Here is a 27954-nt window from a genome sequence, read left to right on the forward strand (position 1 = left end):
TTTTCCTCATTTTCCATTTATTAAAAAAAAAATAATAATAATAAAAAAACGTACCTAGTTTTTTCTTTATTCTTTACGTGTACATAATTAAAATCCTTTAACATGAAATAAAATCAAAGCCCAAATACACAGTATACTTCTTGCATAATCATTTATATAGATTGATCTGTTGTCTGTAACACCACACACACTAATCTACAAGGAAGCAGGGTTTTACAGGGCAGATACAGGAGATGCACACCACCCCCTGAGACAGAGATACAAGAGGCGGTGCAGAGGATACAGTGCTGCTATTCCTGAGCCACATCACTTATGCTACCTGGTGGCTGGTTTTGTGCATACCAATCTGTCTCAGTGTAAGCAGAATGTCAGACGCATTGTGGAGAAAGCCCTTTCGGGAGAGGACTAGACCATGTAACAAGGCACCTTCTCTATCAAATAGGTTACTACAGAGCTAGAACTACATACTTGTTCACTAGACATGTAAGATGAGAGAAGATGAGAATTTCTAGAACAATGTGTAATACAGCAATTAAATGTTTATCTTTTTATGGGGGGAATTGGGGGGAGACAGCAGAGTGCTATACATTAAATTATAATGATATGATAACATACAGAATAGACTTGACATTAATCTAACAAACAATAAAATAAAACAAAACATCACAGGAGCTATAGTCTGCAGTCCCCATCTTAAATTCTGATCACAAATTGTACAGCAGAGACAGTTACTAGTTTGAGTGATGATGCTTGGGGTGAAATGACACCTTGCACTCCTGATTGAAGAAAGCAGTGGGTAGGAGGGAGAGATAGAAATAAGTAAATTATATAGTTAACGGTGGCTTCAGCAGAATAGGTTAAACAAAAAAAACAAAGCAAAACAAAACAAAACAAAAAAAAAAAAAAAAAAAAAAAAAAAAAAAAAAAAACCCATTTGGCATATTCATTTGCATAAATAGTCTTTGAGGTGGAAATGTAATGAATAAAACAATGCATAGTTTAAATGACAGGAAAGTACAGTACTAATTATATTTGTAACTATCAGGTCCCACATGTTCTTGCTAATTATTTTAAGTTTGCTCCTTCAATTATATAGAACTTTAGAACACCAGGCACATGAGCAGTCTTATTTAAAGCCGTAAATATTTAGACAGCAGTGCTATTTTACATACATATTCTAATTTTTCCCTAAAGAAAGAGACAGGCTTGCTGAAACTGGTGTTCAAAAGAATCGATGTTATGACAATGACACACTGCACAACCCCGACATGTTTGCATGAGTAGTATTCAAACTAGCCTATTTCTGGTCAGAGCATCTACATATGCACATCTGCCTCTTTGGTCCTGCTTTTAAATGTCAAACCTCTAATAGGAATAGCTCTTAAAAAAAATTAAATGGAATAACAATAATTACAATCAAGTCCTGGGGAAGAAAAAAAAAAAAAACACACAAATATCATTATTCAAAGAATATCTCTATCTGACAGAATGTGATGTTAAAACTGCATTCCACTCAGATTTAAAAAAAAAAAAAATTAATTTCATCACTAGTTGGAACACCGATCAGATTTTTATACCCGTTTCTAAGAGTCAAGGCAAAAGGCTGCGCTATAATCTATGAACTAGACAACATTTTAAAATCTGGCTGGAATGCTTCTTTGAATCTCTCAGTATTTCTTCCATTAATGAAAAATCAAAAACAGAACCTTTACGCTGAATAGGTACCAGCCACTACTACCAAATGCTATTCAGCAAATCAGATCTTAAAACAGACGTCCACAACCATCTTCTGTGGAACACACCCAGACAGGTTTACGGTAGGATGTCAGCACTCTTGCGACAGCCAGCCTTCAGATGGGAAGTGTGTGTAGGATTGTCGACACAAGTGCACTTGTTGTATTGTACTACATCATTTCTCAATTGTACTAACAATTCTCATCTCAAACGTTCCTTGAAAAGTCCCTGCTCCATGTCCTTTTACCCTCGGTCATTTCTCATCTAATGCTGATACACTTACTAATTTCATTCTGACAGCAATGCTTCACACAACAGGTTCTCTAACACACCAGACTCTTCCCTCAAAGTACTTTGTATTACCAGCATACTTCTACCAAACTGGTCCTTCTGCGTATCCACACAAGTCAGATCAGACAGGCATACAAATAAGCCCAAATAAATAAAAATAAGTAAAACTTTAAATTCCAGACACCTAAAAATACCTGTTCCTAATCAGCATGGAGTTTTGAAATTCCATGGTATAGTTTTAAAAGGACTGGGGGAGGGCTGAGAGGGGTAATACACAAACCTTTCCCTGAAACACACATACATACATACATATAGGATTCAAAATATTTTACAATGAAAATGATAATTAAAGAAATACCTTTATGATCGGTGGGATAGGGGGTGGTGGAGGATTGTGATTTCATTAAGATCAAATAAAAAGTGCACATCTATTATTTTGACTTACTAATACAGCAGGCTTCAAGCTCCTCTTTTCATGCATAAATATGTGCCATTTTATGTATATAAGAATCAGACAGCCCTACAACATTACTTTATGCCGGGTGGTGCTTTTTCTACATACCTGGAAGGCAAAGGGCAGTCAGTGTATGTATGTGTGTGTTACAGCACATCAGAACAATGCATTGTGAATGCTTTCATTCAAGGATTTTCAAGGTTTTCCCCCAATCTTTGGCACTTATAACTAATCTCACAACACACCTCTCAAAAGTTTCATAACCGCTCTACATAAAATCCTGTTTCTCATTCTAAAAATCCATGTGCCTGTGATCTGATGCCCGTTCTCACAGGGCTAAAGATGATGATTAAGCAAGAACTTCCAGGCAGCTTTAACTCTCCAACCTTCTGAAAATCCAGCACCTACAGTGATCTGAAAATTAAGAACATTCTCATTTTAACATACAGGTCCAAACTAATTTGTGTAATTATTTTGAAACTGGCCCAGCAGTGCAGCTTTACCTGGCGTCCAGCAGATGGCGCTCTTAATGGTAGTTGCTGCCTTGAAGGGAAAACTTTGCAAGGATCTCCTGCAGCCTGTGATGGTCTTCTTCAATGTTCTGCAAGACAGAGGAAGGCACATATTACTATAATGAGGTGCCTTGGGAGGGGGCATGCTAAGTAGGTTTGGTGGGTGGCTAGTTTCTTCTCCCTAAGATACAGATAACTACCAAATAGAGCGGGAGGGGAGGGACGACCTGCAAATTTGTGACAATGACAGCTGAGGAAGCTGAAGCTACTTTGAATAGTGAACATATAGTGGGAAGAAATGGGACTTGCATGTATTTTACCTGAAGTTTCTTCAGTTTGTCCTCAATGCTTTGAAGCCTCTTCAGCACTTCCTCTTTCTGTTCATGGGAGAGGACTAAAGGTGTGCTAATCTCTCGCTGCTCTTGCACCTTTTCACCCTCATCATGTTTGGCAGCCTCTTCCTCCTCCTCAACTTGCTCAGCTAGAGCAGGATCTCCTTCCACTGATGGAGACAACAAAATGAACTATAACTAAGGTCCGGGGTGGCCAGCAAATACAAGCAAGCACATTTCAGTTACTGTGGTACTACCTGGTGTTTGACACTGCTCTGGCTCCTGGTCATTTCCTTCGGTTCCCAACCCTCCATTCTTCCCTTCAGGATGAAAATGATCTGACAGGCTGATATTTCCAACCAACAGCCTTTTCAAGTTCATAGCTGTGGAATTAATGGAAATCCTTTTAGCTTGTGAACAATCATTTAAAATACACACACTGGAAAATTCACTCACTTTCATCCAACAAGTTGTTGGCAATTTTCTCTGATGGTGCACTGCTATGTTCAATTGGGTCAAATCCATTGGCAGAAAGATAAGTCATAAGCGAAGGGGTGGATTCCGCTTCACTTTTCTCATCCACTAGGCTGTCTTTATCTCTGTCTGCAAGTCCAAGCACAATCATAGTGAAAAGGAATGAGGGGAAGCCTACCCCCTACTTTGTATACAAGGTAAACAAAGTACTGGGAAAAAAAAAAAAAATTCAACAGTCCTTACCGGTGCTGCTCTTCAATGGGTCTCCTCCATTTTCAGTAGGACTAAGGGGGGGATGCAGACTAACAAGAAAGAGAAAGTACAGTCTCGCATTATTATTCAACATGAACAAATTCCAGCCTCAAAAGCATGCAGAAGATGCACACACTTACATGGAAGCACTGTTAGGAATATTAATGCCTGAATTAATGCTGCCAATTCTTCTCTGCTTCACTCCACTTGTTTTTAGGCTGTCCACTGCTGACTTAATCATATCAGTCCAGCTGCAATATGAACAAGCTTTTAATAAAGGGCATCTGTATAGCAGAATATATTCAATAGATGATTTTGACCCCACATTCCACCCAGAGTGACCCCAGACTCACATCTTCCGCTCTCCAACGGAGTGGGCCACCAGCTCATAGATCTGAGCACCACTCTCCCAGGTGAAGATGACATAGAAGGCCTTGCGATCTGTGGCCACCTCTCGGAGGAAGGCGGACTCCAGCTTGATGATGGGACTGAGCATCTGCTTACCCTCCTGCACAAGATTACTCTTACTTTGACACTTCAGTGTCATCTTATCATCCTGCTTCTGCAGCAGCACCAGCAGGTCTCCAAGCAGGACACACTGCACATCTGAGAGAGAGTGGAAAAAAACACCTCAAAAGGGCTTCTCAGAACAGTTGAAAAGGTGCTATTGCAACATTCTGTTGAATAATTTTATAAATGTGGTGTGGCCCACTGAACATAAATGCATACCCAGAGCCTTCTCTTTAGTGACTCTCCATGTGAGTGGTCCTTCATACTGCATCATCCTAGTAGTCAGATCAAAATTCTAGATGGGAGAAGAATAAAAGCTTGAATAGAAATGTTAGTCTACAAAAGTTATAATTTTAGGTTGTTGGATTAATTATTTAGGTTCATGGATTAACCAATTTAGAATGTCGCTGAAAAACACTTAAGTGTTTCAGACTAGCCTGAAATCCACAAACTGTGCGCTGAGTGCAAATAGAACTTGTTCACAAACCTGACGTTGAATATTTTTGAATGTTAAAAATATATATTTGTTAAAAACAGAAATAGTCATGTGAGAAAATTAGGACCATACCATTCATATCAATGCCCAATCATGTTTTTTTGGATCAATGGAAAAGAAAACAGACTTAAATCAACATAAAAAAAAATAATAATTACACATGAAAAAGAAGATATGCTCATTTGTATTTTAAATGGAGGAAACCCTACCCCCTAATAACTAGTGTTGCCCCCTCATATTGATCTCAAAAAGTTTGCCACACTCCTCAACACTGTGAGATGTTTGAGGGGTTTCTTGCACGTAAAGTCACCCCACAGTACCTCAAAGGGATTAAGATCAGGGCTTTGTGGGGCAGTGGTGGCCTAGCAGTCAAGGAAGTGGCCCAGTAATCAGAAGGTTGCCGGTTCGAATTCCAAACCACCAAGGAACTACTGAGGTGCCACTGAGCAAAGCACAGTCCCCATACACTGCTCACCAGGCACCTGCCTTTCACCTGCAAGTTTTTAAAAGGCTTTACTTGTTTTTAATTGTTTAGTTATATTATTTGGATCCCTCAGTATCATTAAAATACTATTAAATATCCATGTCCAAATATATTTAAAAATATACAGGCTTTCATAGGGTGTCCAATTTTCTCACATAACTATATTCAGTTGCTTTTAATTGCCAAGGTCACATTTGTCACCTCACCTTGTATTCTGTGTAGAGCTCTGTGCTTGGTTTCAGCCCTGACGTGTCCAGTTTTCGCTGATATTCTTTCAGAGTCTGCAAGAAGGGAGAAAGGAAAATTTAGCTGCAGCAAAAAATATTTTTAGGCCTTCAACTTCAGTCCATATGATCTTCAGTCATATAACATCAATTCGATCTCCAGCATAAAAGTCACTCCTCACCAGCAGGTTCTCCATGTCTTTGACCTCCTCATTGACATGATTGAGGATTTTGCGGCAGCATTCAGCAGCTTGCTGGATGCTCTCCCGCTCTGAATCGTTCTCTGTGCTTTTGGAGATGTTCTCCAGCAGAAGAGGGTACTTGGTGAGCCTCTGCATCTCAATGGGGATGATGTCCTTCAGCTGGAGTCGACGGCACTGTGGCTTACTCTCTGCTTCCTGTTCGAGAGAGAGCACATATGTTAGACGGGATAATCAGGTTAACAGCTAGGTTTCTCGAACCATGAGAGTTATGAAGCATGTCAAAATCAATGAGAATTCACTCTGGATTGTACAGGTAATGTGTTTTACCTGTATGAACGTGTTAAACCGTGCGTCTTTCTTCTGCCTGCTCTTGATTTGATCCAACGCCCAGGACTGATAACTACAGAAGCGTCCTGAGATTTTCTGGAACCACTCCCCCTCGGACCCACTGAACTGTGAGCAGAAGATTTGACAGGCTAAACAAATGGAGAATTCCCTCAAAAGGTGAACCAAAGAGAATTTTCAAAAGAGAAGTAAACCAAAGTATGAACGTATAAGCATTTAAAAGCAGTTATATATATATTTCCGACTTCAGTACTCACCCTGTTGATAAGTGTTGTAGCAATAGATTTTACAATGAAGGAGTCATCCTGTCGGAGTTTCTTCAGGCCCTCATAAAAAGAATCTATGGCAGCAAATTTAATTCAAAAGTCATGGCAGGCACATTTAACAAGGCTAACAAAAAAAAGATTATTCATAAGGAGAAATAAAGGACATAGTAAAAGCTACTCACAGTGGGAATCAATAATATCATCCAGACTGGGAAAAATGGCCGCCACTTCTGTAGAAGTCATGAGTCCTTCCCTCTCAATTGGACGAGAAAATATCATCTGGAGAACAGTCAGCATCCGTACATGGGCATGCTCTGTGGCAAACAGCTCTGTGCAGTAGAGGAGGAAATATCAGAAATTTTACAGTAGTGATGCAGCAAAGGCACTGTTAAAAGGTCCATACTGATTATCTGCATACTGCAATGTAAATGGCAGAGATTTTCCCCAAACTAAAAATGATTTTAGACCCTCTTCAGTTCCTCAGCTCTGTATGTTCCACTGTAGCTGAAAAGAATCAGCCTCTCACCATTGATGACCTCCTGCCTTTTGATCTCTTTCTTGCTCAAGCTGCTAAGGACTTGGCTGGAGGCAAGATCTCTCCAGTTTGGCGGGTCCTGTTCAAGTTCCAAGAGACGGGGCTCAATCTCTTCCAACTGGGGGGAGGGGCCAATTGTAGGCACGGCCAAAGAATCAGGTGGGACTGGTCCTATTTCAATGCTGACAGAAAATAAACATGAATAAAGATGGGAACGATGACTTTAAATGCCTTCAAGTGACCTGAAAGACGGGTGGATCTCACACAGTGCAAACAGTGCTTTTGCCTGTCAATCTGCATTTAGGAAGCTGAGGGGTACAGCAACCATCAGCAGTCACTAAGCCTGTTAGTCTGTATTGTAATACTGGGTCAGTAAGCTTGTCAGTAACTAATCTAGACATCATTAAATTGATTAGTTGCCTGAAGTGATTAGTGGTGGCACTCAGCCAGTCCCTGCTGTGGCACCTGCAGTGTGTGTGTATGTCAGTTAGTGAGTGCGTTTGACTGCCTTACAAGGGGCGGGGCTGGGGAGAGGGCGTGGGGGAATGTGTGGCAGAGCTCGCTGCCTGGAGGTCCACGTCACTACGGGAACGAGACTTGCCACGGGTGGAGCCACTGCGGCGTGAGTGGCGGCGGTCCACAACACACAGACTCTCACTGCGCCGCACTGCCCTGAGGAGGGGGAGGGATATGTGGGGAGGGAGGGTACAGAGAGGGAGAGAGAGAGAGAGAGAGCGAGAAAGAGAGAGATAGTATTCAAGAATGGGAAAAGAAGAGCAGAGGAGAAGAGAGGAGAGGGGCAAGCCAGTGTTGATGAATTGCAGGCAAAGGGAAGAGGTCATTTACAAAATAGAAGCAGAAAGAATAGAAAGCAGAGTGAACAAAAACATAGTGAGGCCAAAACATTAGATGAAGTTAAATGAAACAGAAGGAATGACCGAAAATGAGATAATCAAGCCAAAGTGTTTCATATCAGGTCACGCGTCTACGATCCAGACTATTAAATCAATAGACTCAACTAATCACATAACAGCTACTATGCTTGGTGTAACATTAAAAGGAGCGATTTGCCACATTCAACTCTGATTTTTCAGCACTAGGGACCCTGGATGTTAATGGTGATTAATTGGGACGCTCAGTTCCCATGCATGATACTCCCAGTATGTCATATGACAATAGCCCTATTGATCTCTGTTCCAAACCATCCATCCATTTGCTAGTCCTGGTCCAGGGAGGAAGCACACTGAGACATGTAAAGAGATTCCCTGTGCACTTATTTGTATATGGACGCATGAATACGTGTATTGCAAGCTAAGAGACAATGTGCGATACTAGCACAAAACCTTTGGTATTACATATATAACATACATTAATCGATCAGCCCAATAGTCTCTGGAAGTATTAGACATAAGTATGTCAAATAATTAGTGGAGTGTGTCAGGAATGGAAGGTGCATGTCCAAAGGAGACTTGTTGTAGACCCACCTTGCTGGCTTGCGTCTGTAAAAACACACGGGACAGCATTGGGCATTTAATAACACTGCATACCACAGCCCACATCCACAACCTAGCGCACAACCTATTCACTCACTACTACACCCATAAAAACTAGCTGAAGAGAGCACAGCAACATCAACAACCAGACAGAGCAAAGCGCAACCAGAACGAACACATGAAAAATTAGGGCAATATGCCACCCGGCAAAAGCTGAATAACTTCCACCAAATAAGACAAAAAAAAAGACAAAAATGCACATAAAATCGCCCTATTTGTAATCTAAATACATAAACCCTGGACAAGCAAGACCACTATGTATTGTTCAATTAATTCCCTAATCAAGACAAGTGCTTGCAGCTTCTCCCCTCCAAGTTTAAGGTCTAGGCCAAGCAGCAAATACATGATGTGGTGGAAAACAAGAGGAAGAACTCAAACAGGCCAATTCGGTTCAAAGGTTACAGCTCTTCCAGGTTTTTAATTCAGCCATACTACACGCCACTCAACCTGACAGTCTCTCTGAAGAATGAGGGGAGCTCTGGATAGATACTGGGTGTCAAAAATATTTCTAAAATAGCAGGGAGAGTCTACAGTGCTAAAATAAAAAGACAGTGGGCATAAAGCAATAACACAAGAGGGGACAAGAGAAAGAGGAGGAGAAAAGCAGGCAAGTCTAGGGAAGAGGTGGGACTTGGTTCTGGGTGTGGGAGCGCATTTTGAGTGTTTTGGCAGCAACTACAGCATTGCAGCAGGAGCAGGAGCGCACAGCAGGGACACCATGCTGAGGGAGTTTTACCACACTCCCTCAGTCACAGAGCACAGTCAGCTCCTCAGGAACACGTCTTCACATGACACTGGCTGAAGCAGGCCTAGTCAACTGACAGCGTAATTGCTTAAAAATCTTAACTGAGTTTTGCTCCAAATCTCTTTCTGTATTTTTTATGTAGCACAGTAACCCCTTTTTTTCTTACCTGTCTTTGTCCACGCTGTCCTCCACGATTTCATTAGACATGGCGGGATCCAAGATGGGCAGTGAAGGTGGCAGACTAATGGGGGAGGAGTCCCCTCCTTCAAACACGAACAAGTTGTCGGTGCGACTAGTGGCCTGACCTGGGTGAAACATGGCAATGAAACACTCTTATGCAAACAGGTACAGACAATATGTTGTAAACAAAGCCTACAACTAAAATGTCACCATTGCACTTTATTTACTATAACTAGTGATCCTCATCTGCCGCATATAAATATTTTGGTAATTTGATGCCGCCTGTGGTACAATTCTAACATAAGTATGAAGATCATCTTCATATGCAGAGGTTTTTTTTTTTTTTTTTTTTGAGGGGGGGGGGGGGGGGGGGGGGGGGGGGTGTACTTGTTCAACACCATTAATTTTCCTTTTACTTGACTACATTTGTGGATTAGAAACTTTGCTACATTGAGGAACACTCGACTCATTACTTTAAATTATTTATTCCATACATTAACATGGATTATTATTATTCAATTTATTTTTGCCAGACAGATGCCACCAGTACATCTAACATAGGAACAAAAAAAAAAAAAAAAAAATATCACATGACTGTTTCACTAGTCAGTCAAATAACCACGCACTCAATGTGGTGGCATAGCAGCACAAGTTCAACACACAGCACTGACATGGAATGAAAAATTGCAGATGCTATTTGAGGTCAACACCACCTAACCTGATTCGCTGTGGGAGGAGTCTGTGGTGACATTACTGATGCTGATGTTGATGCTAGACATCTCGGTGGTCTCAGAAACCACACTGCTGCCGGCACTGATAGAGCCAGTCTTTCGGTTCTGGAAGGGTGGTGGAGCAGGGTCAGGAGTGCGGGAGGGAGCAGGATTAATAGAGCCCTTTCGTTCCTGAGCAGAAGTCTTTTCACCTGTGGAAGGAAGGGATGGGGGGGTGGACGATAATAATATGCTTTCAATTCTCCTCAGGCAATTACACAAACATGAGATCTTTACTAAACAGAAGACTACTAATGACAGAGGGAAAGTGTCAAAGGATCACTCCTCAGAGTTAGTTTTCCTTAAGGTGAAGTGAATTAGTGTCTGAATCCCAAGATTCTTGCAGAGAGACTAGCAGAAACCAAAAGACACACAGGACAGTGGAATCTTTTCTTTTACTAGATACTACAATTGTTAAAGGGCACAGACAAATAAATAAATAAGTCACATGCTGGGTGCATCTTAAACACAGGATAAAAGTGTGTTACATGGGTATACATCACCCTTGTGTAGAGATTTTATTCTTTAGGGGTTCTAGGAAAGAGTCTGTACTCCACTGTGGGCTATGTCACTGACAGTGTCTTCTTAACTACAAGACCCATGCCAAGAATTCTAAACCCAGTCACTTTTGATTGTTGTTCGTGCATGCATGCAATTAGTAAAGGGGACCACTTTAAGAGGAAAAACTGGTCAGGTTGTGGTACCTTCATAGTCCAACTTAGCTGTTTTGTTTTCAATATCTGAAAAGAAGAACAGGGCAAGACATACAAATTTTTGGAACTCCAATTTGAACTCCATAAGAACGTGGGAGGGAAAAAGACAAATACTGAAAACAGCATGTACAATTACCTACACAGAATCGTAGCTCATGAAAAGCAATATATTATACAATTTACATTACCACCTGTGACCTGCAGTGCCTGTAAACATTTAAACTGCCCTATTTAAACTGCCAGGAATTATGGGATTCATAAAACCATAGTACGTACTGCCTCCACCAATCCAGCGTCCCGGGTCCAGGATGTTGGTAAAACCCCTTTGCTTGGGTTTGATTTCTTGACTCTTTCCATAGTTCTAATGAATGAATGAAAGAACTCATTAATGACTACTGGTTTGGTTTAAACCATAAACCAACTAAAACAGGCAAACCAAAAATGATCAGATTAAATCTAAACTTTATAAGACACCACTAATTGGCACAATTAAGTGTAAAAATATGCATACAGAATGAGAGCATAAAATGTTCTAACCTTCTTCTTAAAAAACCCTCTTCCTGACTTCTTGGTGTCTCCTGCTCTGGTCTTCACGCCCAGGTGCTTCATATAAGAAACAACTGCTCCAAAAATGGAAGACCTGACAGGTGCAGAGAACCAAAAACATATGTACATGTACATTAAATTAGACAAAACTGTTTTAAAGCTCAGTAACCACATAACATAAGGCAAACACACACACAAAAGCAAAGGTCTGAATTGAGATGTATTTCACCCTGATTTGTAGGTGGAGAAAAGAAGCGGAAGAGGAGAAAGACATTTAAGTGACTGTACTGTAAATATTCATGGAAAAAAAGAGGAGGTGGAGTGGGTGGAGTTAAACAGAACAAAGTTCCCACATCTTAACTTTTAGCAGTTCTACTGAAGAACGTGCACAAGTGAGCAGCTGGAGCTAAATTCAGTTCTGCACAGCTCAGGTTATGCTTCTGGATGATGTAACGCACCAGTATAGACATAAATGTTCTGTTAATCAGGAAGTCACAAAGCACAAGTCAAGCACACTGAGTGAGTGTCATCAGTACAGGCTTATTAGCAGTGGGGCAGCCATACATGAATATGCTCACAAATCTGTGTAGACAAGAGGGGGGAAAAAAAAGGCAGAACTCACCATTTGTCATCATCTGAGACTACTGAGGACCTGGGGGGGATAAATAGAAAAAAAAAAATTCAAATAAAGAAAAAAAATCTGCCATGCAGCAGAAGACACTCACCGACTCTTTTCAGGTAACATCTTCCCTCTCTTTTTCTCGTCCAATTTTTAACTCTGTTTTCGGACGGTGAAATCTGAAGTGCACAACTATCTGTTGATTTGAACTAAAACTAGCTGCAGTGATATTTTTCACAGAACTGAGTCTAATGAACATATTCTGACAAAAAAAAAAAAAAAAAAAATTTAAATGCATCAAAATGTTGCACTCCAACACAAGGTCAGCAACTACAATATTACTATACTAAACCTGTCTGAAAAATGTAGATGCTCTCTGAAAGTTTTCTGCAAAACTTTGCAGAAGCAAAAACGTTCCCCCTCGAGCGGTTTAAGGCACAAAACTACAGCAAAGCTCGTCGGCAGCGGAAATGACTATATAACGCTGTTTCTGTCTGATGCAACAAGTGGCAAGAACATGGAAATCAGATCCTGATGTTTTTCTATGAACATAAAAGGGGGGGAGGAGCTTGACAGGGATTCCCTGCAACTTGGCCAATAGAGGCGCATGTCCGTCCTTGCTTATTCAGGTTGTGGCCAATTACAAATGCTCTGAGTGACCTCATCATGGTCAGAGGAAAAATGGGCTGGAAAAAGTTAGAGGAGCTGGGAGAGAAGAAAGAAGGGGTTTGTCTCTCACTGAAAGACTGAACAGCATGAGAGAATAAAGACATTTATATGCAAATCTCTGTGCAGCCCTGCAATTGATGCCTAAATGTGAGGGCCATTATGAATGAAACATCCTATTTAGCCCTGAAAACCAGCCACCACCCCACCTCAGTGGAGGAACAGTCAGATTTTGGTGCTGTGCAGCAGTACCACATTGTGCTGTATTAGAAGGTCAGGGATGAATAAAACACTCCGTTCCACCCATGTGCAAAAAATCCAATGGCCCCACTTCCTCCTCTCCACATCCAGCTTGCTGGCAGAGAGCCAGAAAAGACAGACTTCCTGCCAGCGTGGCACTGTTGACGTTATCCTTTTTCATCCTCTTCTACCGCTCTTTCTCTGGTCTCCTGCACTCACCCATGTTAATACGGTCTCAGGGCCGGGCAACTTACCCTGCATTGCTGTATTTTACATAAACATACACTCCTGAACAAAAAGACTCAGGGGAAATTACAAGTACTTACATTTTGTGCTGATTAGTTACCAGGTTGTAACTAGAGGTTTAAAATGCCAAAAGAAGAAACTACACCAGACTACATTAGCTGATCTAAAGGTTTAAGACCATAGCCCAAGACTAAAAGAGCCAATAAGGGACTCAATAGTAAGTAGTCCTACCAATATTTTTGTTCACAAAAATTCCTTTAGTCATGCTTTATCCAAGTGTTTTCCAGGAGGTTGGTGGGAACCTTGCTACATGTGGCGAATATGGCTTAATGAAGGGCATCCACAGTCCAATTTTTTTTGTCAAAACATCTAATGGGATTTAGATCAGAGGAATATGCAGAATGGTCCAAAGCATCAATGTTTGCCTGGAACCTAGTCCATATTCAAACGGTTGCTGTGAGCTGCATTGCTGTCCCTCAGTCAAGAGGAATTGCCGGCTCTAGATACCCAGGTCCTGCACGATCTGCAATTGTTCCGTTGAATGAAAACTGAATTGTGCCACAAAGTCATTCCAGTAACATTGGAATCCATCAGGACAATCCAGGTTCGTTAGTAAAAATAATTCTTGCAAATTTAAGTCTTCCCATGCTTGGTGCTCCCTTGAGAAGTCCATATGGTTTTTTTATATATTTTTTTTATTTAGTTCATTAAGCCCTTCTTCTGAAATAGCAAGTCTTTGCACGTGCAACTCAAATACAGAATGCATTTGCCAAAAGTTCATGACAGTGTGAATGCCTGACAGAAAATGACATGAAAGTATTGGTGGGCGATATGACTATATGAAATCATGAAAATGATCTATGTGTTGACGATCTGCCAAAGCAGCGACATTGTAGTATAATTAGTGGTGGGCCGTTATCGGCGTTAACGTGGTCTTTACATGCAGTATTGTAAATTGTGAATGCTTTATGTTAATGTTCAGTTCTCTTGGACACATGGCGTGAGTTGTGAGAGAGAGAGGTGCAGAAAGACGCGATGTTCTGACGCGACCTTGTGTTTTGTACAGAATACACTTTGCACAGAAAATCTCTTGGATGTCAGCTCATCATTTGTGGTTCAATAAACGAAATCAAAAAGTTACACAACGCAGAAGAACCGCTACACTATGATTACTTTCACCTTGATATTTTAGCGCGGATGTATACCTAGCCGAATTGCACTGTAGGGGGCGAGAACGAGTCTTCGAACTGTGAAATTACCACATCAAACGTGACGTGGTAACATTGATGCAGCTATTTAACTGAATAAACCTATGGTTAACACAAGTACATCTTATTGAACATCATTTATTTTCATCACCAATTATCATAGTAGAACAGCTTTCTCAAGCAGTTTGTGATGCATTTTGGAAACAGGAGATGAGCCCCTGGTCTAATGCGCCACCTGGCTTGAGAAACCCGTTCTCAAAGACTTACTTTTAGTCATTATTTGGGTTTCACACATATTCTGAATGCATTCGGCAGAATTCAAATTAGCCATTTTAATCTAGATTATTCTAGAATAATCTAGATTAATGTAGATTAATTCCAAGATTACAGTGAGATTAATCTAGATTAAGAAAATTAATCTATGTCCACCTCTAAGTATAATCTAAACATTCAACCTATTGCGGTTCTACACTCCCTTAGTCATTAGTCCATCTATTATGGATAATCTACAGATTATCAATACTCAATTCTGTAGAAGGTGATTGATATGGCATCAACTGTTGAGACATATGAGCAGGAAAATATGCCAGAGGATCACCACACCATAATGGCTGAAGCTTCATGGATCTTCAAGTGGACCAGTAACATCACAATAGGTATACACTATAGACCATAACAGTGGCCTAAAACCAACTCTACACTCAACTGTAGGGCCTGTGTAACTCACTGGATTTCAGACATCTTGTCCAGCAGCATCTCAGCAACAGCCTTCTCCTTCATTTCCCTGGGAACACGGTCTGTGTTATAGTGATTCTCCACCTCAACCAGCTCATTCTCATTAGGGGTCATTCCCATCATCCTCTTCTGCCTGATGGTGGGGGAGACAGAGTAGGGTGAATTGGACAACGGAATGAGAAAGACATCAAGATTGTGACACAGCTGGGAATCTACCTCTAGCAGCATAAGCTCAACACAAAAGCCCACTATGAAATGGAAACTAGTCAGGGAGGCCAATGGCGACAAAGCTGTCACGATTTTACAAAGCCTGTTATGGCTTAAAAGGTAAACGGTCTCAAAAGAGTTAGCTTTATGATGGCAAAAAAGATTTAGACCTCATGTAATGATTTAAGAGACCCTTTTAACCCCTTTTTCTGCTGAGACACTTTTCTTCTAGACTCAAGAATGAATATCACAAGCCAATCGCCAAAGGATTAAACAGTATTTTGGGGTGATTGTGGCCATCAAAATGACAGACAAGGGCCAAGTAACACACTGAAGTGGTAAAAGAACAACAAAATTGACAGGCAGAAAAATAAATTGTGTGAATTGCATTTCTCTTGCAATTCCTGGTAATTACTGAGTAAAACGGTCCAAAGGTGAAAGTATTGTTGTCGTGCCCGGCAAATGCTGCCACCAGCAGGTGCTTCAGAACCATTGTGACTACATGAATGATGTTTGGGTAAATTTTGCACAAAATTATGCAGAAGGATGAAAAATATGCTGTAAACTGCTGCTTTTGCGGGATATGACGTAATCACAAAATCTTGAAAAACTGGAGGGGCTGATGTGACAATATAACTGGTTTGCTTCTTCACCACCAAACAATAGATTTTTACCTAATTCCCTTATGTTCCCTCTATCTACCTAGATTTGAAGAATCTTCAAATTAAATTATACTTGCCACATGGTCCGACGTGATTTTACTAACAGGACAATCACAGAATGACAGCCAGTCCATAGACTATAGGTATATTGGAGATCACACAAATGTTCTGAATTTCTCAAAATATACCAATGTCTACACATATGCACTACTCATTGCTTTCTAAAGTCGAATAAAACCTGGCACAAAATTACATTGAAGTGACAAGAATAGATCGGTCACATGACCAGGCTTCTCACTTGAAGTCCTCAAGCTGTCGCGCCACTTCTTGTGCCAACTTGTATTGGATATCATTAACAAATCGCCTCTGCTGGTCTTCAGGGATAAGGTCCGGCCGTGTGCGGTCTGTAAGGATGAAAGACAATGAGGCAGGGTTACAACCAGAAGACTATAATGGTGGTACTGGGCTGCTCTTCATTCTAAGGGTTTGCATTAAATTTTAAAGATAATACAGAAGAAGTAAAGCAACCTACCCAGTTCATAGGACATGTATTGTGGCACAGGTACTCTGAGAATCTAAGAGAAAAAGAGACATAGCTATAAAAGCAAATATTCATTTAATTTAAGAAATAAATAAACCCCTGCGATAAAGCAGTTTTGCCACAAGATGTCACAAAAACACAAACAGAATGCACATGGAAAAGGGGGGATGTATTTTAAATAAAACATTTTAAGATTGTGATGTACAAAACATCATTCACAGCAAATTAGCAACAGTCAGGGTGCAAACAAGGGTAGAGGAAAAAAAGAGGGATGGAGGGGAGGAGGAAAAAAAAAAAAAAAAAAAAAAAAAAACACAGGTCATTCCCATGACCCAAACAGGAAATGGGGTCAAACAGATGAGGAGAAAAAGGACAGAGTGAAAGATGCACAGTAAGATGCAGAAAAGAGAACTGAAGAGAGGAAACTACAATCAGATTGGAAAACCAAAAAGGAATTTAAGCAGCATGGGCGGGTGTGAGATTGTGTGAAAATATCAGTTTCAAGGTATTGAGGAGATGATTATAGCCCTTTTAAAATCTGTTATTTTTAAAAGTCTAATTAAAAAAAAATTAAGCCTGCATGTCGACAACTACTACTGGCTCCTTTTCACAAGGCTGAATTTGTTGACTCATAACTTCTGCATTCAACATTGTACATCAAATACTGCAGCAAAGAGAATCAAAATTATTAAAAAGTTATTACTAGCCATGTTATTAACATTAAGACAGTTGCTAAAGGCTTAGATTAAGTTCATGAAAGCTCAGAGGTTCACCTCCATCATAAATAGCTAACTGCTCTCTGTATTAAAACCACTGGGATTACAGAATTTTTATTTATTTTTTTTTTTTTTTAAATGATTCGTCGAAGAAAGAAAAACTATGAGAAACACTATGTACGAAAATAGTGTTACTGGTATATGTAACTTATTTTCTCAAATATCACTATAACTGGAAACCAGTAACTGCTCCATACCCACTTTCAACACACTGTATAAGAGATTTGAGTATACTAGAGAAGAGATGAAAGAACTGAGTGATGAGATCAAAGTCAAGTCAAAGTCAGCTTTATTGTCAATTCTGCCACATGTACAGGACATGCAGAGAATTGAAATTACGTTACTCTGGGAAATGACAAATAATACACTGGCTTTAAAACTAATAGCCTGATTTCACTTACAGCGCCTTTGTCTAGGAAGGTGTTGCAGAAATCCGCAAAGTTCTTCTTCGCCTCTTTGGCATTCAGGCTCTTAAAAAGGTCCGCATGCAGGTAGCAGAGCTGGAAGAGTAGAGAACAGGGATGAGGAATGCTGGAAGATTCGGGCCCAAACAGATAACACCTGGTGACTTTCACCGTAACAGCCAAAGACTTCTACACAACTACATATGTGAGCCACACAGTGGCATAATAAAAGATGACAAGACAGCACAGCACAACAAGCACTGCAAGGACACACAAAAAGAGACAGACATAAAATGGGCAATTCAGCATAGGAGTAAAAAGGACACACACAACAGCACTAGGGATGTTTCTGAAGACACCAAATGACAAATAAGAGTTACTTCATTCATATGGGAATTAAATGTAAGAAAACTACAAGGGTGTAGGGTTACCTGGAGGGGGGAGGTCACTGTCAGCATGCCAAATAAAGGGGGAGACACCCATGCCTCATCACATTAGCATATTTCAGAAATATTTTTCATATTATAGTATACATGAGAGCAGAGCCAGTCAGATAAACAGACAAATTAATGCTGGACAATAAAAAGCCATAATGAACACCCTCATGCACACAAAAGACACCAAACCACCAAATAAATTATTTAAATGTATTAGAGCAAGAGGATATCAATACTGATACTACACACAAAGCCTGCACCATACATACAGGGTACTGTGAGTGTCAATTTTCATAATCTCTCATTTTACACATTCGTGCAAAGCCTGCAAGAGAGAGAGATAAATGCTGCAAATTCTCACCACTGGAGCACAGTCAAACTGCAGGAGGACATGATGAAGGAAGACCAGAAGGTGTGTGGGTCTCGTCTTCACCTGCTCTATATTGCTAAAAATACTACAGCGGTCATCCACAGTCTGAGGGAGAGACAGGAAACCCAAATTAAAAATAAAGTTAAAGCCACAACTCTAGGGTCAAACGACATTGACGAGAACCTTATAATAACTGGTCCTTGGTCTGTTATAATGACTGATGTATTGGTTAGTGCAATGACAACAGCAAGTAAACCTGTACTCACAGGATCCAAGTCATTCTCAAAGTCCTCATCTTCTGCCCCAATGATGCTCATGGTTAGATCAGAGTTGTGAGCACCAAAATGCCCTTTCTGTGGAGTGAGGAAGACAAAGTTATGAGGGAGTCTATTCCATTCTCAGCACACAGAAGGAGAAAAAGAGGAAGAGAACATAGAAAAACTGGCTTCACACAAAACTAATAGAGGTCAAAGCTGGGAGACTGCAGGGTTAGCTTTCATATCCACCTCCACTGAGAGACCTGGCCTGTAGAGCAAACAGAGGGGAGGAAGGCGGGGAAAGAACTATATGGATTTTCAGCTCACAGAGCACACCAGAGGAACTGGTCAGTAGCTAAACCCAGGAGAGAAATGAACATCGGCTGACATTACAGGGAAAAAAGGAGGACAGGAGGAACAATAAAGAGGAACAACAGATACTCAGGCTACTACGGTCTAAAATGTTGTACCATTTTCAGCAACGCGCAATGGAAGTCACTATTGTTGATAAAATAACTTTGTAATTTAAACCTGTGGAAAAGTGAATATTAATAAAAATGTTTTAAAGTAATGTGCATACTGTTGCACTTAACTTAACAGCATTAAATGTTGCTGTATTACAACTAGTTATGACTGTTAACCCAGCACCTGGGGATGCATGTGACAGTGCTTTTCTTGGTGCCAGTCCCAAGGCCGAGTAAATGAGGAGGGTTGTGTCAGGAAGGGAATCAAAAAAAAATTTAAAAAAAATTGTGTGAACAACCAGACCAGTTCATCCGCGGCAGCAACTCCTAACTGGAGCAGCCGAAGGGAGACAACAACTATAGTGTATTGATATGATTATAATGACACGCTGCCAATAGCCCGCTCTAACTTTTACTACAGTTGCGGAGTTTGGGGATTTATACAGTCATTCGTGCATTCTGTATTATGATGCATATCGAGTACTGGTATGTGACCTGACAGCAGTTTTACTTAAACCTGCAGGTAAAACGGCTTAGATCAGGGGTTGCAACCCCTCTTTCATCCTTACACTGTGGCTCTGTGTGGCTTTGGAAAATAAATAATATGTTATTTTTGATTTTTTTTTGTAGTTTGAAATTGTAAGCTTATTATGATCTTAACATTTTTAACTTTTTTGTCCTTCAAAATATGCTCCATCCACCAGAGCTGTTAGTTTGTTCAATTAGAACAGTGTTTCAAAACAAGACCCCTTTTATGTTAAGTAAACAATTGTTTGTAATATATAGTTTAATTATTTGCATGTGTTTACTTTTAAAAAGTCCCCTGATATGATTTTTTTTGCTTTTATATAGGTCTTACGTGGTCCCCTAATACTGTATCTGAAGTCTATCTCTGAAATTCAGCCTTGGTGCAGAATTTTAGCCACTTTGAGCCAGTCGCACAATAGTATTTCCCCAGGACACACCTAAAAATACCTCAAAGTCAAAGCAAGGAGCTCTCCAAGCATTGGGAAGCCCCCACCTTGCCTTGTCTTCAGCTCCTGCTGGTCTATGATGTCAACATCCAAAGCCGCCTCGCCCAGAGACAGTCCTGTTTGCCAAACAGCCAGGTACAAACAAGCTATTGTTCAATATGGTCACCAGCAAGGCAGCTTGGTCTGAGGAAGTGGGTGAATACATGCATGCATGCTTAGAGATGGTTAACAAGTCTGCATTTATAACAAAATCTTCATTTGAGCAAGTAAACACAAGTACTGTGCAAAAGTTTTAGGCAGGTGTGAAAAGCTGTAACCGAAGAATGCTTTTTAGAAAATAAATAACTACTCATTCGTAACCATTTACAAAATACAAAGTGATCAAACATAAAGGAAAATCTTAAATCAAATCAAAATTTTGTGCTCTAATCTCATTTTTCTACACCTGAAACACAACGGCGTAGGAGGCTGTGTAGGAAGCTTGGTGGGGGAAGAGTCAAACTGAGGTTGTGGAAGGCTGTTTAATGAAAAGTCATACAACTGACTGAGAGCAGCAATGACATACAAGGTAGTTACACTGAAATCAGCAAGGTTGTTCACAGACCGGCGCAGAAAATTGCAGCAGGCAACACTTGAAGCAAGATGGAAGATCTTTATATGATATGGGGTGTATTTCCGCAAATGGGATTTGGAGAGGCATCATGTTTTTCTGAAAACATGAACACACAGCCACAACAATTAAAAATGTAAACATTTACTTTATGTAAATATGAACTACTTCATTTACATTTATAACAATGCCTTAAATGCCCAACCTTAAAGTATATTCATTTCCTATAGATTTTGTCTGTTTAGACCAGGGGTGTCAAACTTTTGGCACGTGGGTCACATCCCACAAGATCACCGCATACAGATCCAGGATTATGGCCCAGCAACAAAGTGCCAACACACAAACCGCATATCCCATAATGCAGCGCTTCAGTTGCCTTGCAGAGTGTGGTCTATAAACCACAGCTGTCTGCAAATGGGTTGTGAAGAAGCTAGAAATTAGTTCTTCCTGCTTCAAAGTCACAAAAGTGCCATTTGAACTCACTGCGTAGGGTGCTCAGAGTTTGACAAAGTGGTTTAGACCAAGGTCACCAACCCTGGTCCTAGAGGGCACCAATTCTGAACATTTTTGTATTTACCTTCATTTAGCATTTCATATCATCCAGTGATAACGAGTACAGAAGTTGCATGAGGTGTGCTAAATAATGCCCTGCAGGACCAGGGTTGGTGAACCCAACCCAAAGTTCTTAAGGTGTTATTATGAGATACTCCAAGGCAAAGTGTATTTGAAAGAAAGCGATTAGTTGTCACATGTGACACACCACAGCACAGCATTGCTGTGGCATTGCTATAGTCAATTTTTAAAAAATGACTATAACCCAACTCAAGGCAACTAAAGAGTAAATCTTGTTATAGTTGCCTTACTGAGGAACTGGTATTCTGTATTAGGTAGGGCTGCACCTATTGAATATTTTTGTAATCGGTTATTCTGCCGATTTTTTCATTGATTAATCGCATAACTTACGCAGCAAAAAACAAAGTAAACAGGGTAACGTAAAGTAAAAAGTAAACAACGGCAGTCGACCTCACCGCGCCATCTATGGTAAATCTATATGCTAATGAAGGAAAATTTCCATCTGTTGCTTTTATTATTACTACCTTATGTATAGGCGTGTTTTGACATGTAACGTGTGTGTGTGTGTGTGTGTGTGTGTGTGTGTGGCATGCGCAGGAGAATTACATGAGTGAGACCTTTGTATTTGCTCTCTTGCTACTTATCATGCCTCATCAATATAGACTCAGAACACAGGCTACAATAATTACAAATAATGTACGTTCTAAGAAGCGCTAATGCTCATATCAGTTAGCAATCATTAAAATATGATACCTTGTAGAAGCTCAGAGTCCGCTTGCAGTTCACGTGAGGATGTTTTCGGCTCAGGTGCTATAGCATTGACAACGTACTTTTATGGTTTGATAGGTCCGTTTTACAATGTATACACTGCACTACGTTGTCCCCCAGCGGAAAATGCTCCCACACTTCAGACATTTTTTGCCTTTTACGCACACCGGTATCTTCATTTTCTGCTATCTTTGAAATGTCCTTCAGGTAAAACAAGCACACCTGGCTGCAACTGGTGTGGAGCTTCACAATAGGCGGAAACACATCACCTCCGTAGTATATGTATATGACTTTGGTGAATTAAACGAAGCCTCAAGGCAAAGAATTTCTCTAACATTTTTTGTAATCGATTTATTCGAATAATCGTTTCAGCCCTAGTATTAAGGAGTAACAATAGTCAAAGGTGTTCAACAACTAGTTTAGACGTGGGAAATCCCCAACCAGCACACAAATTCTGACAATCCATTGAATCATACCTGGCTCACATCCTCAGGGCAGCTGAAGGTGTGGCCCCTCATGACCACTTTGCTGTATGACTGCTATGTCAGTCCGTTTCCTTACCCCTGTGCGACACTCTCCCTTTCCTGGGGGCTCAAGCATAATCTGTGCAGTGGTGGCCTAGCAGATAAGGAAACGGACCTGTAATCAGAAGGTTGCCAGTTCGAGTTCTGAACCGCTAAGGTACCACTGAGCAAAGTACAGTCCCCACACACTGCTCGCCAAGGGTGATTGGCTAAAAGCACCAAGCACAAAGAATGAAAGCATATGAATTTGCATAACGGGTTGCGAGTTAATCAGATATTTATTACAGCCAACATGTGATATTTCCACCTGGTTTCAAAACAACGACCTGTCGCATGTGATAACCACTACACTGCAGCAAGGGCAGTGAGGAAAAACCCCAAGAGTATATTTACATCTTATCCAATGTAGGATCAGAAGCTGAAAGCAAGCTGTGAGAACTCAAACCATCCTTCTAATTAGTAATTTAGTTTCAAAGAAACCTGTAAAAATATCAGGGAATACATATCCCGGGTATTATTGGCCAACTCCTGGTGGAAAACATGTACAACGAGCCAACGAGGACAGGGATTTGAATTTTTTCTTTCAATCGGTCTAGACTTGGCATGAACCGTGCAGTCACACCCTATAATGGCCACGTCCTGTAGAGAGCAGCAGCATGATTTCAGTGCCTTAAAATAGACATTAATGGAGCTTTGTTTGTGTCCTGGAGCTATCTAGAGCTCTAATCAGACTCAGAGCCTCTACAGGGAATGAGTCCGTGTATGCTGAGGTCCTTGCAGGCTTCTGAAGAGAAGCCCCAACAGGCGGCTGAGCAGAAAAAAAAAAAAAAAAAAAAAAAAAAAAAAAGGCGCACAAAAGAGACAGGAAGTATGTGTAATTTCCTCAGGAAGCGATCAGAACCATTTCCTGTCAACCTGTGTGCAAAGAGTCATGCACCAAGATACAAAGAGAAAGAAATCAAGAATAAAAGTTAAAACATTAAGACCCGAAGTGGGAGGAAGGGAGTAGATGTCACAAGTCACAGTGTACTTCACACTGTGATAACAGGATAAATGTGCACAGCAGGTGTTCAGCTATATATCTCAGACCCTTCAATAAGTTAAAGACATGCAACTGACGTGAGGGCAACACAGAGTAAAGACAGGAGTTTTGTCCGACAAATGTAATCCACATGTGATCGTCCCAGGGTGTGCGAGGAAGATGATGGAACGAGCAGGAAGCTGAGAGAAAACCAAGGTGTTCGGAGGGTAGCGAAGAACCCGTCTCACCCGTGCCATGGTAGTATTTGAACAAGCAAGCGACCCTGTCAAATCACGCTAACATAATGCGTCCACTGTAACAGCTGAGGCTGGGCACAGCGGTCCAATTCACCGGGGACATGGGCACACAGGCTTGTGTTATTAATGAGAGCAAGTGAGGGGAGTGTCATGGCACGTGTGTGCACATGCTGAAAGAAGCGACAGTTTGGTGGTGAAGGTGATAAATTAAAAAAACAACACACTGCAAGTTGAGCCACCTCATCAACTGAGTCCCCCCCCAACATTTTACCCATCTTTCCTCGCCACCCTTACTTCGACGTCAATAAACTTGACTGGTTTGGCTGGTCCAACATAAAAAGGCATTCATTACAAACACAAAAGCCAATTATGTCATGTGGAGACCTTTTAAACGGAGCCAACGCCAAGATTAGCCCAAAAGAAACAACCGTACGAGAAGAAAAAACACGTCTGTGACGACCACAGCCAGGCACAGTTTAGGCGTGTGCTGCATTACGTCAGTGACGGGCGGGCTGCTGTTTATGCATTGGTAATTTGCTGAGGATTCCATTTATACCAGCATTTTATTACAGACCGGAGAGGTATTATATCGTGACAGTCTCCCCTACAGTCAAATTCAAATATATAAACAGACAGGCTGGAATTAAAGGTGATCGGGCATTAAAAAAAAAATAAAAATTGTTTCGTAAGGTTCGTAAGCATCTCAAGGCATGCCTTGGAGGAATGCTACAATGCACATCAAGGCAAATACTTTCCTCAAGAATTAGCATCTCTCAAACATTTTCTGGAGAGCTATGCCAGTTTGGCCAGCGTCTCGATTTTCCTACCATCTCCAGCCCCTCCTCCTCCTCCCGCGTCATCTGCTGTTATTCCAGAGCGCACGAGCCTCAGAGAGCGCTGGTCTGCCTCATTTAACCCGCTCCACAGTCTAGAGACCCCTGCACCCACCCCCATCCCTGAACGCGCCAGTGTCAGGAGCCGGTCTGTTCCGCCCAAGCGCCAGCCGGGCCTGAGTGGGGCATTGATTGGCCTGGGCTGCGGCGCCCTGTTTAGGCTAAATGTTTCCAAATGTTGCCTCTCTGGATCGGGCTCGCAATGTCCTTGCTGAAACATAGAGCTCTTTGATGAGCGCTAAGCGGCCACACAGGTCTGTATGTGTGTGTGTGTGTGTGTGTGTGTGTGTGTGTGTGGCCAGACACTTCAGGCAGCGCCATCGCCTCCTGTAAACGTACAATCGAAACCAGACAGAAGGAAAATAGAGCGTTCTTTAGGAGTGTGTTCTTTATGAGTCAAGCTAGGAAACGACCCCGCTCACTCAAACATAGGGTGGTAGTAGCCTAGCGGGTAACACACTCGCCTATGAACCAAAAGACCCGGGTTCGAATCCCACTTACTACCATCGTGTCCCTGAGCAAGACACTTAACCCTAAAATTGTTCCAGGGGGGGGGACTGTCCCTGTAATACTGATTGTAAGTCGCTCTGGATAAGGGCGTCTGATAAATGCTGTAAAATGTAAACATGGTGCTAGTTCCTTGGCCAGAGAGACGGTTTTACGCCTGCGTCAGGCCTGCGTGGCCTTTACCCAGTTTACCTGGTGGTTGTACAGCACGCTGCCTCCCACTCGCATCCTCTCAAAAACCCCGAACTCACTGCGCCAGTCTCACTCACACACACACACACACACACACACACACACACGTTGACCCCCTCACTCTTTACTCGCTGGCTTGAGCAGCTCTCCCCTCCCCCAGCGCAGAGTAAACAGCGTCCACAAAGCTCGCCCTTGGACCCTCGGAATGAAAGAGCCCATTCTCCTCCCTCCCTCCCTCGGTCCGCTTTCCCCTCCGTTCCACTTCACACCTGGCGGTGAGCGCAGAACCGAGCGATCCTCCCCGGCGGAGAGACGCGCGGAAAACCCCTTAACCCGCCGAACACCGCCCCGATAACAACGGTGACCCCTGTATCTGACACCCCCAGCCGCCTGCAAGGGGCTGCCGTCAAAACCCCTTACCCGGCCCCCGGGAGAGCCCCTCACCACGCCGGTGCCGTGCAGACACACACAGCGTTCACAACAAACACGCCTGCGCGGGGCGGACGGTCCCGGACGCGAGCCGGCTGCTTCTCGCACCTGGGAGGCCGGCGGCTGCAGAGGAAGAGGATTGTGATTCTTACATTTTACAGCATTTATCAGTCGCCCTTATCCAGAACACCTTACGGTCAGTAGTTACAGGGACAGTCCCCCCCTGGAACAACTTGGGGTTAAGGGGCAGTGGAAGGAAGGAAGCGGCCCCGTAATCAGAAGGTTGCCGGTTCGAATCCCGATCAGCCAAGGTGCCACTGAGCAAAGCACCGTCCCCACACACTGCTCCCTGGGCGCCTGTCACGGCTGCCCACTGTTCACTCGGGGTGATGGGTTAAATGCAGAGGACAATATTCACTGTGTGCACCGCGTATCACATGTGACAATCACTTCACTTTAAAAGTGTCTTGCTCAGGGACACAAATGGTAGTAAGCGGGATTTTTAACCTGGGTCTTCTGGTTCATAGGCGAGTGTGTCACCCACTGTGGTTTTTCCACAGAAGTGGCCAAACACAGGATGTGAGCAAGTGCGTCTCAGGTTAAAAAGACAAAACAGGCGTACAGGAGGACAGGACCGGAGCTTCAACCGAAAACAAGTCCACATTCTTCTGAACGTGGAGACGGTAGCCTCTGGCCCTTTGGGCAAGACGGTACTTGCTCGCCCTGTGAGGAGGGTGAGGCGTGCGGCGGGGAGCGGATAAAAAACCCCGACTGCGAGAAAAGGAAGCGGCCGAGCACGGACTGCTCCCCGCGGGGCCGACCGCCTTCTGCGGCTCACCACATCGTCACCGCTCGGCTCGCGTGTCAAAGCGCGGCCCGGCGCCGTCAAACTTACACAACCGAGCGGACCAGGGCGCGCAAGCGCTTCCTGGGGGTCTCCTGCACCCATGGGTGGCCGAAAAGCCCTCACTCCCTGCAGGTAGACGGCCGGTCCGGGTCATGCAATCGGAAGTGAACAAAAAGCACGATGTTCGGAACGGGGCACTGACAACTGGATTTAAAAAAAAAAAAGAAAAGAAAAACAGAAGCGAGAAGAAGTAACGCGAACTTTTTCAAATTCTCGTCGCGACGTCCATTTTCAGCCACGTCTGCGTTACTAGTTTCACCACCGGCCGCGACCTCCGGAAAGTTGCGACGCCGACCGAGCCGCGCTCCCGCTTCGCCACCGCGGCGAGGCCGAACGCGACGTCCCCGCAGCCCGGGCTAAGATGCTAACGCTAGCCGGGCGAAGCGCCGCGACACGCAGGCCGCGGCGGAGACGCGCTGGGGCGGGCTGCCTTACCTCTGGAGACGCGGGGAGCGGAGCGGAGCGGGCGGCCGCCTAACGAGGTTTCCCGTCCGAAAGTTGAGGGCCGGTGGGAAAAAACATCGTACGGCGAAGCGCGGTCTCCGGGCGCCGAGCTCCAGCCGCGACCGACCGGGAGGAGGAACGGGAGTACGGCACGGCTTCGCTTTTAAGCGGGTCGCGTCGTAATTGCGGCGCTCGCCGCGTTCGACGTGCAACTTTTTCCGCTCCTCTTCCTGATTGACTCGCAGCGAGCGCCGCGGGGGGAGAACAACACGCACACCGGCCCCCCCCTCTTTGTCGTCGGTTTCCGCTCACACTCGGCTCGTTCCGTCGGAACCGGCCGGACGTCGTTTCCGCGGGCACACGCTGACCGTTCTCGGGGGGGGATTTTAACGCAACACGCGTGA

General features: G+C 42.7%; 1 protein-coding gene across 5 annotated transcripts; it reads right to left on the bottom strand.

The window, feature by feature from the left end:
- Positions 1 to 27827, bottom strand: arhgef1 (Rho guanine nucleotide exchange factor (GEF) 1). Of its 5 annotated transcripts, XM_028979680.1 has the most exons (30): positions 27542 to 27827; positions 18997 to 19083; positions 18722 to 18835; positions 17921 to 18019; positions 16735 to 16777; positions 16501 to 16606; positions 15326 to 15466; positions 12242 to 12271; positions 11611 to 11713; positions 11350 to 11434; positions 11065 to 11100; positions 10309 to 10512; positions 9577 to 9715; positions 8597 to 8611; positions 7626 to 7784; positions 7104 to 7294; positions 6760 to 6906; positions 6569 to 6651; positions 6294 to 6419; positions 5946 to 6161; positions 5746 to 5820; positions 4779 to 4854; positions 4403 to 4655; positions 4190 to 4300; positions 4041 to 4099; positions 3780 to 3926; positions 3581 to 3706; positions 3312 to 3493; positions 2983 to 3080; positions 1 to 2893 (listed from the first exon to the last, which is right to left on the bottom strand). In XM_028979680.1, exons 2-29 carry the CDS (start codon positions 19045 to 19047, stop codon positions 3006 to 3008), a joined length of 3192 nt encoding a protein of 1063 aa, XP_028835513.1. In that variant the 5' UTR covers positions 19048 to 19083; positions 27542 to 27827; the 3' UTR covers positions 1 to 2893; positions 2983 to 3005. The 5 variants fall into 5 exon arrangements, with proteins under 5 accessions (XP_028835513.1, XP_028835515.1, XP_028835514.1 ...); XM_028979682.1 differs by lacking the exon at positions 11065 to 11100; XM_028979681.1 differs by lacking the exon at positions 8597 to 8611.
- Between the last annotated feature and the right edge of the window lie 127 nt (positions 27828 to 27954).

This window comes from Denticeps clupeoides, chromosome 5 (assembly GCF_900700375.1).
Source record: "Denticeps clupeoides chromosome 5, fDenClu1.1, whole genome shotgun sequence".
NCBI lineage: Eukaryota > Metazoa > Chordata > Actinopteri > Clupeiformes > Denticipitidae > Denticeps > Denticeps clupeoides.

Coding starts and splice junctions, on each gene's coding strand:
- arhgef1 (XM_028979680.1), bottom strand. CDS start 19,047: ATGAGCATCATTGGGGCAGAAGATGAGGACTTTGAGAATGACTTGGAT. Junction 18,020..18,721: donor AGTTTGACTGTGCTCCAGTG/GTGAGAATTTGC, acceptor CTACTCTTCCAG/CTCTGCTACCTGCATGCGGA. Junction 11,435..11,610: donor GAGGGTTTTTTAAGAAGAAG/GTTAGAACATTT, acceptor TTCATTCATTAG/AACTATGGAAAGAGTCAAGA.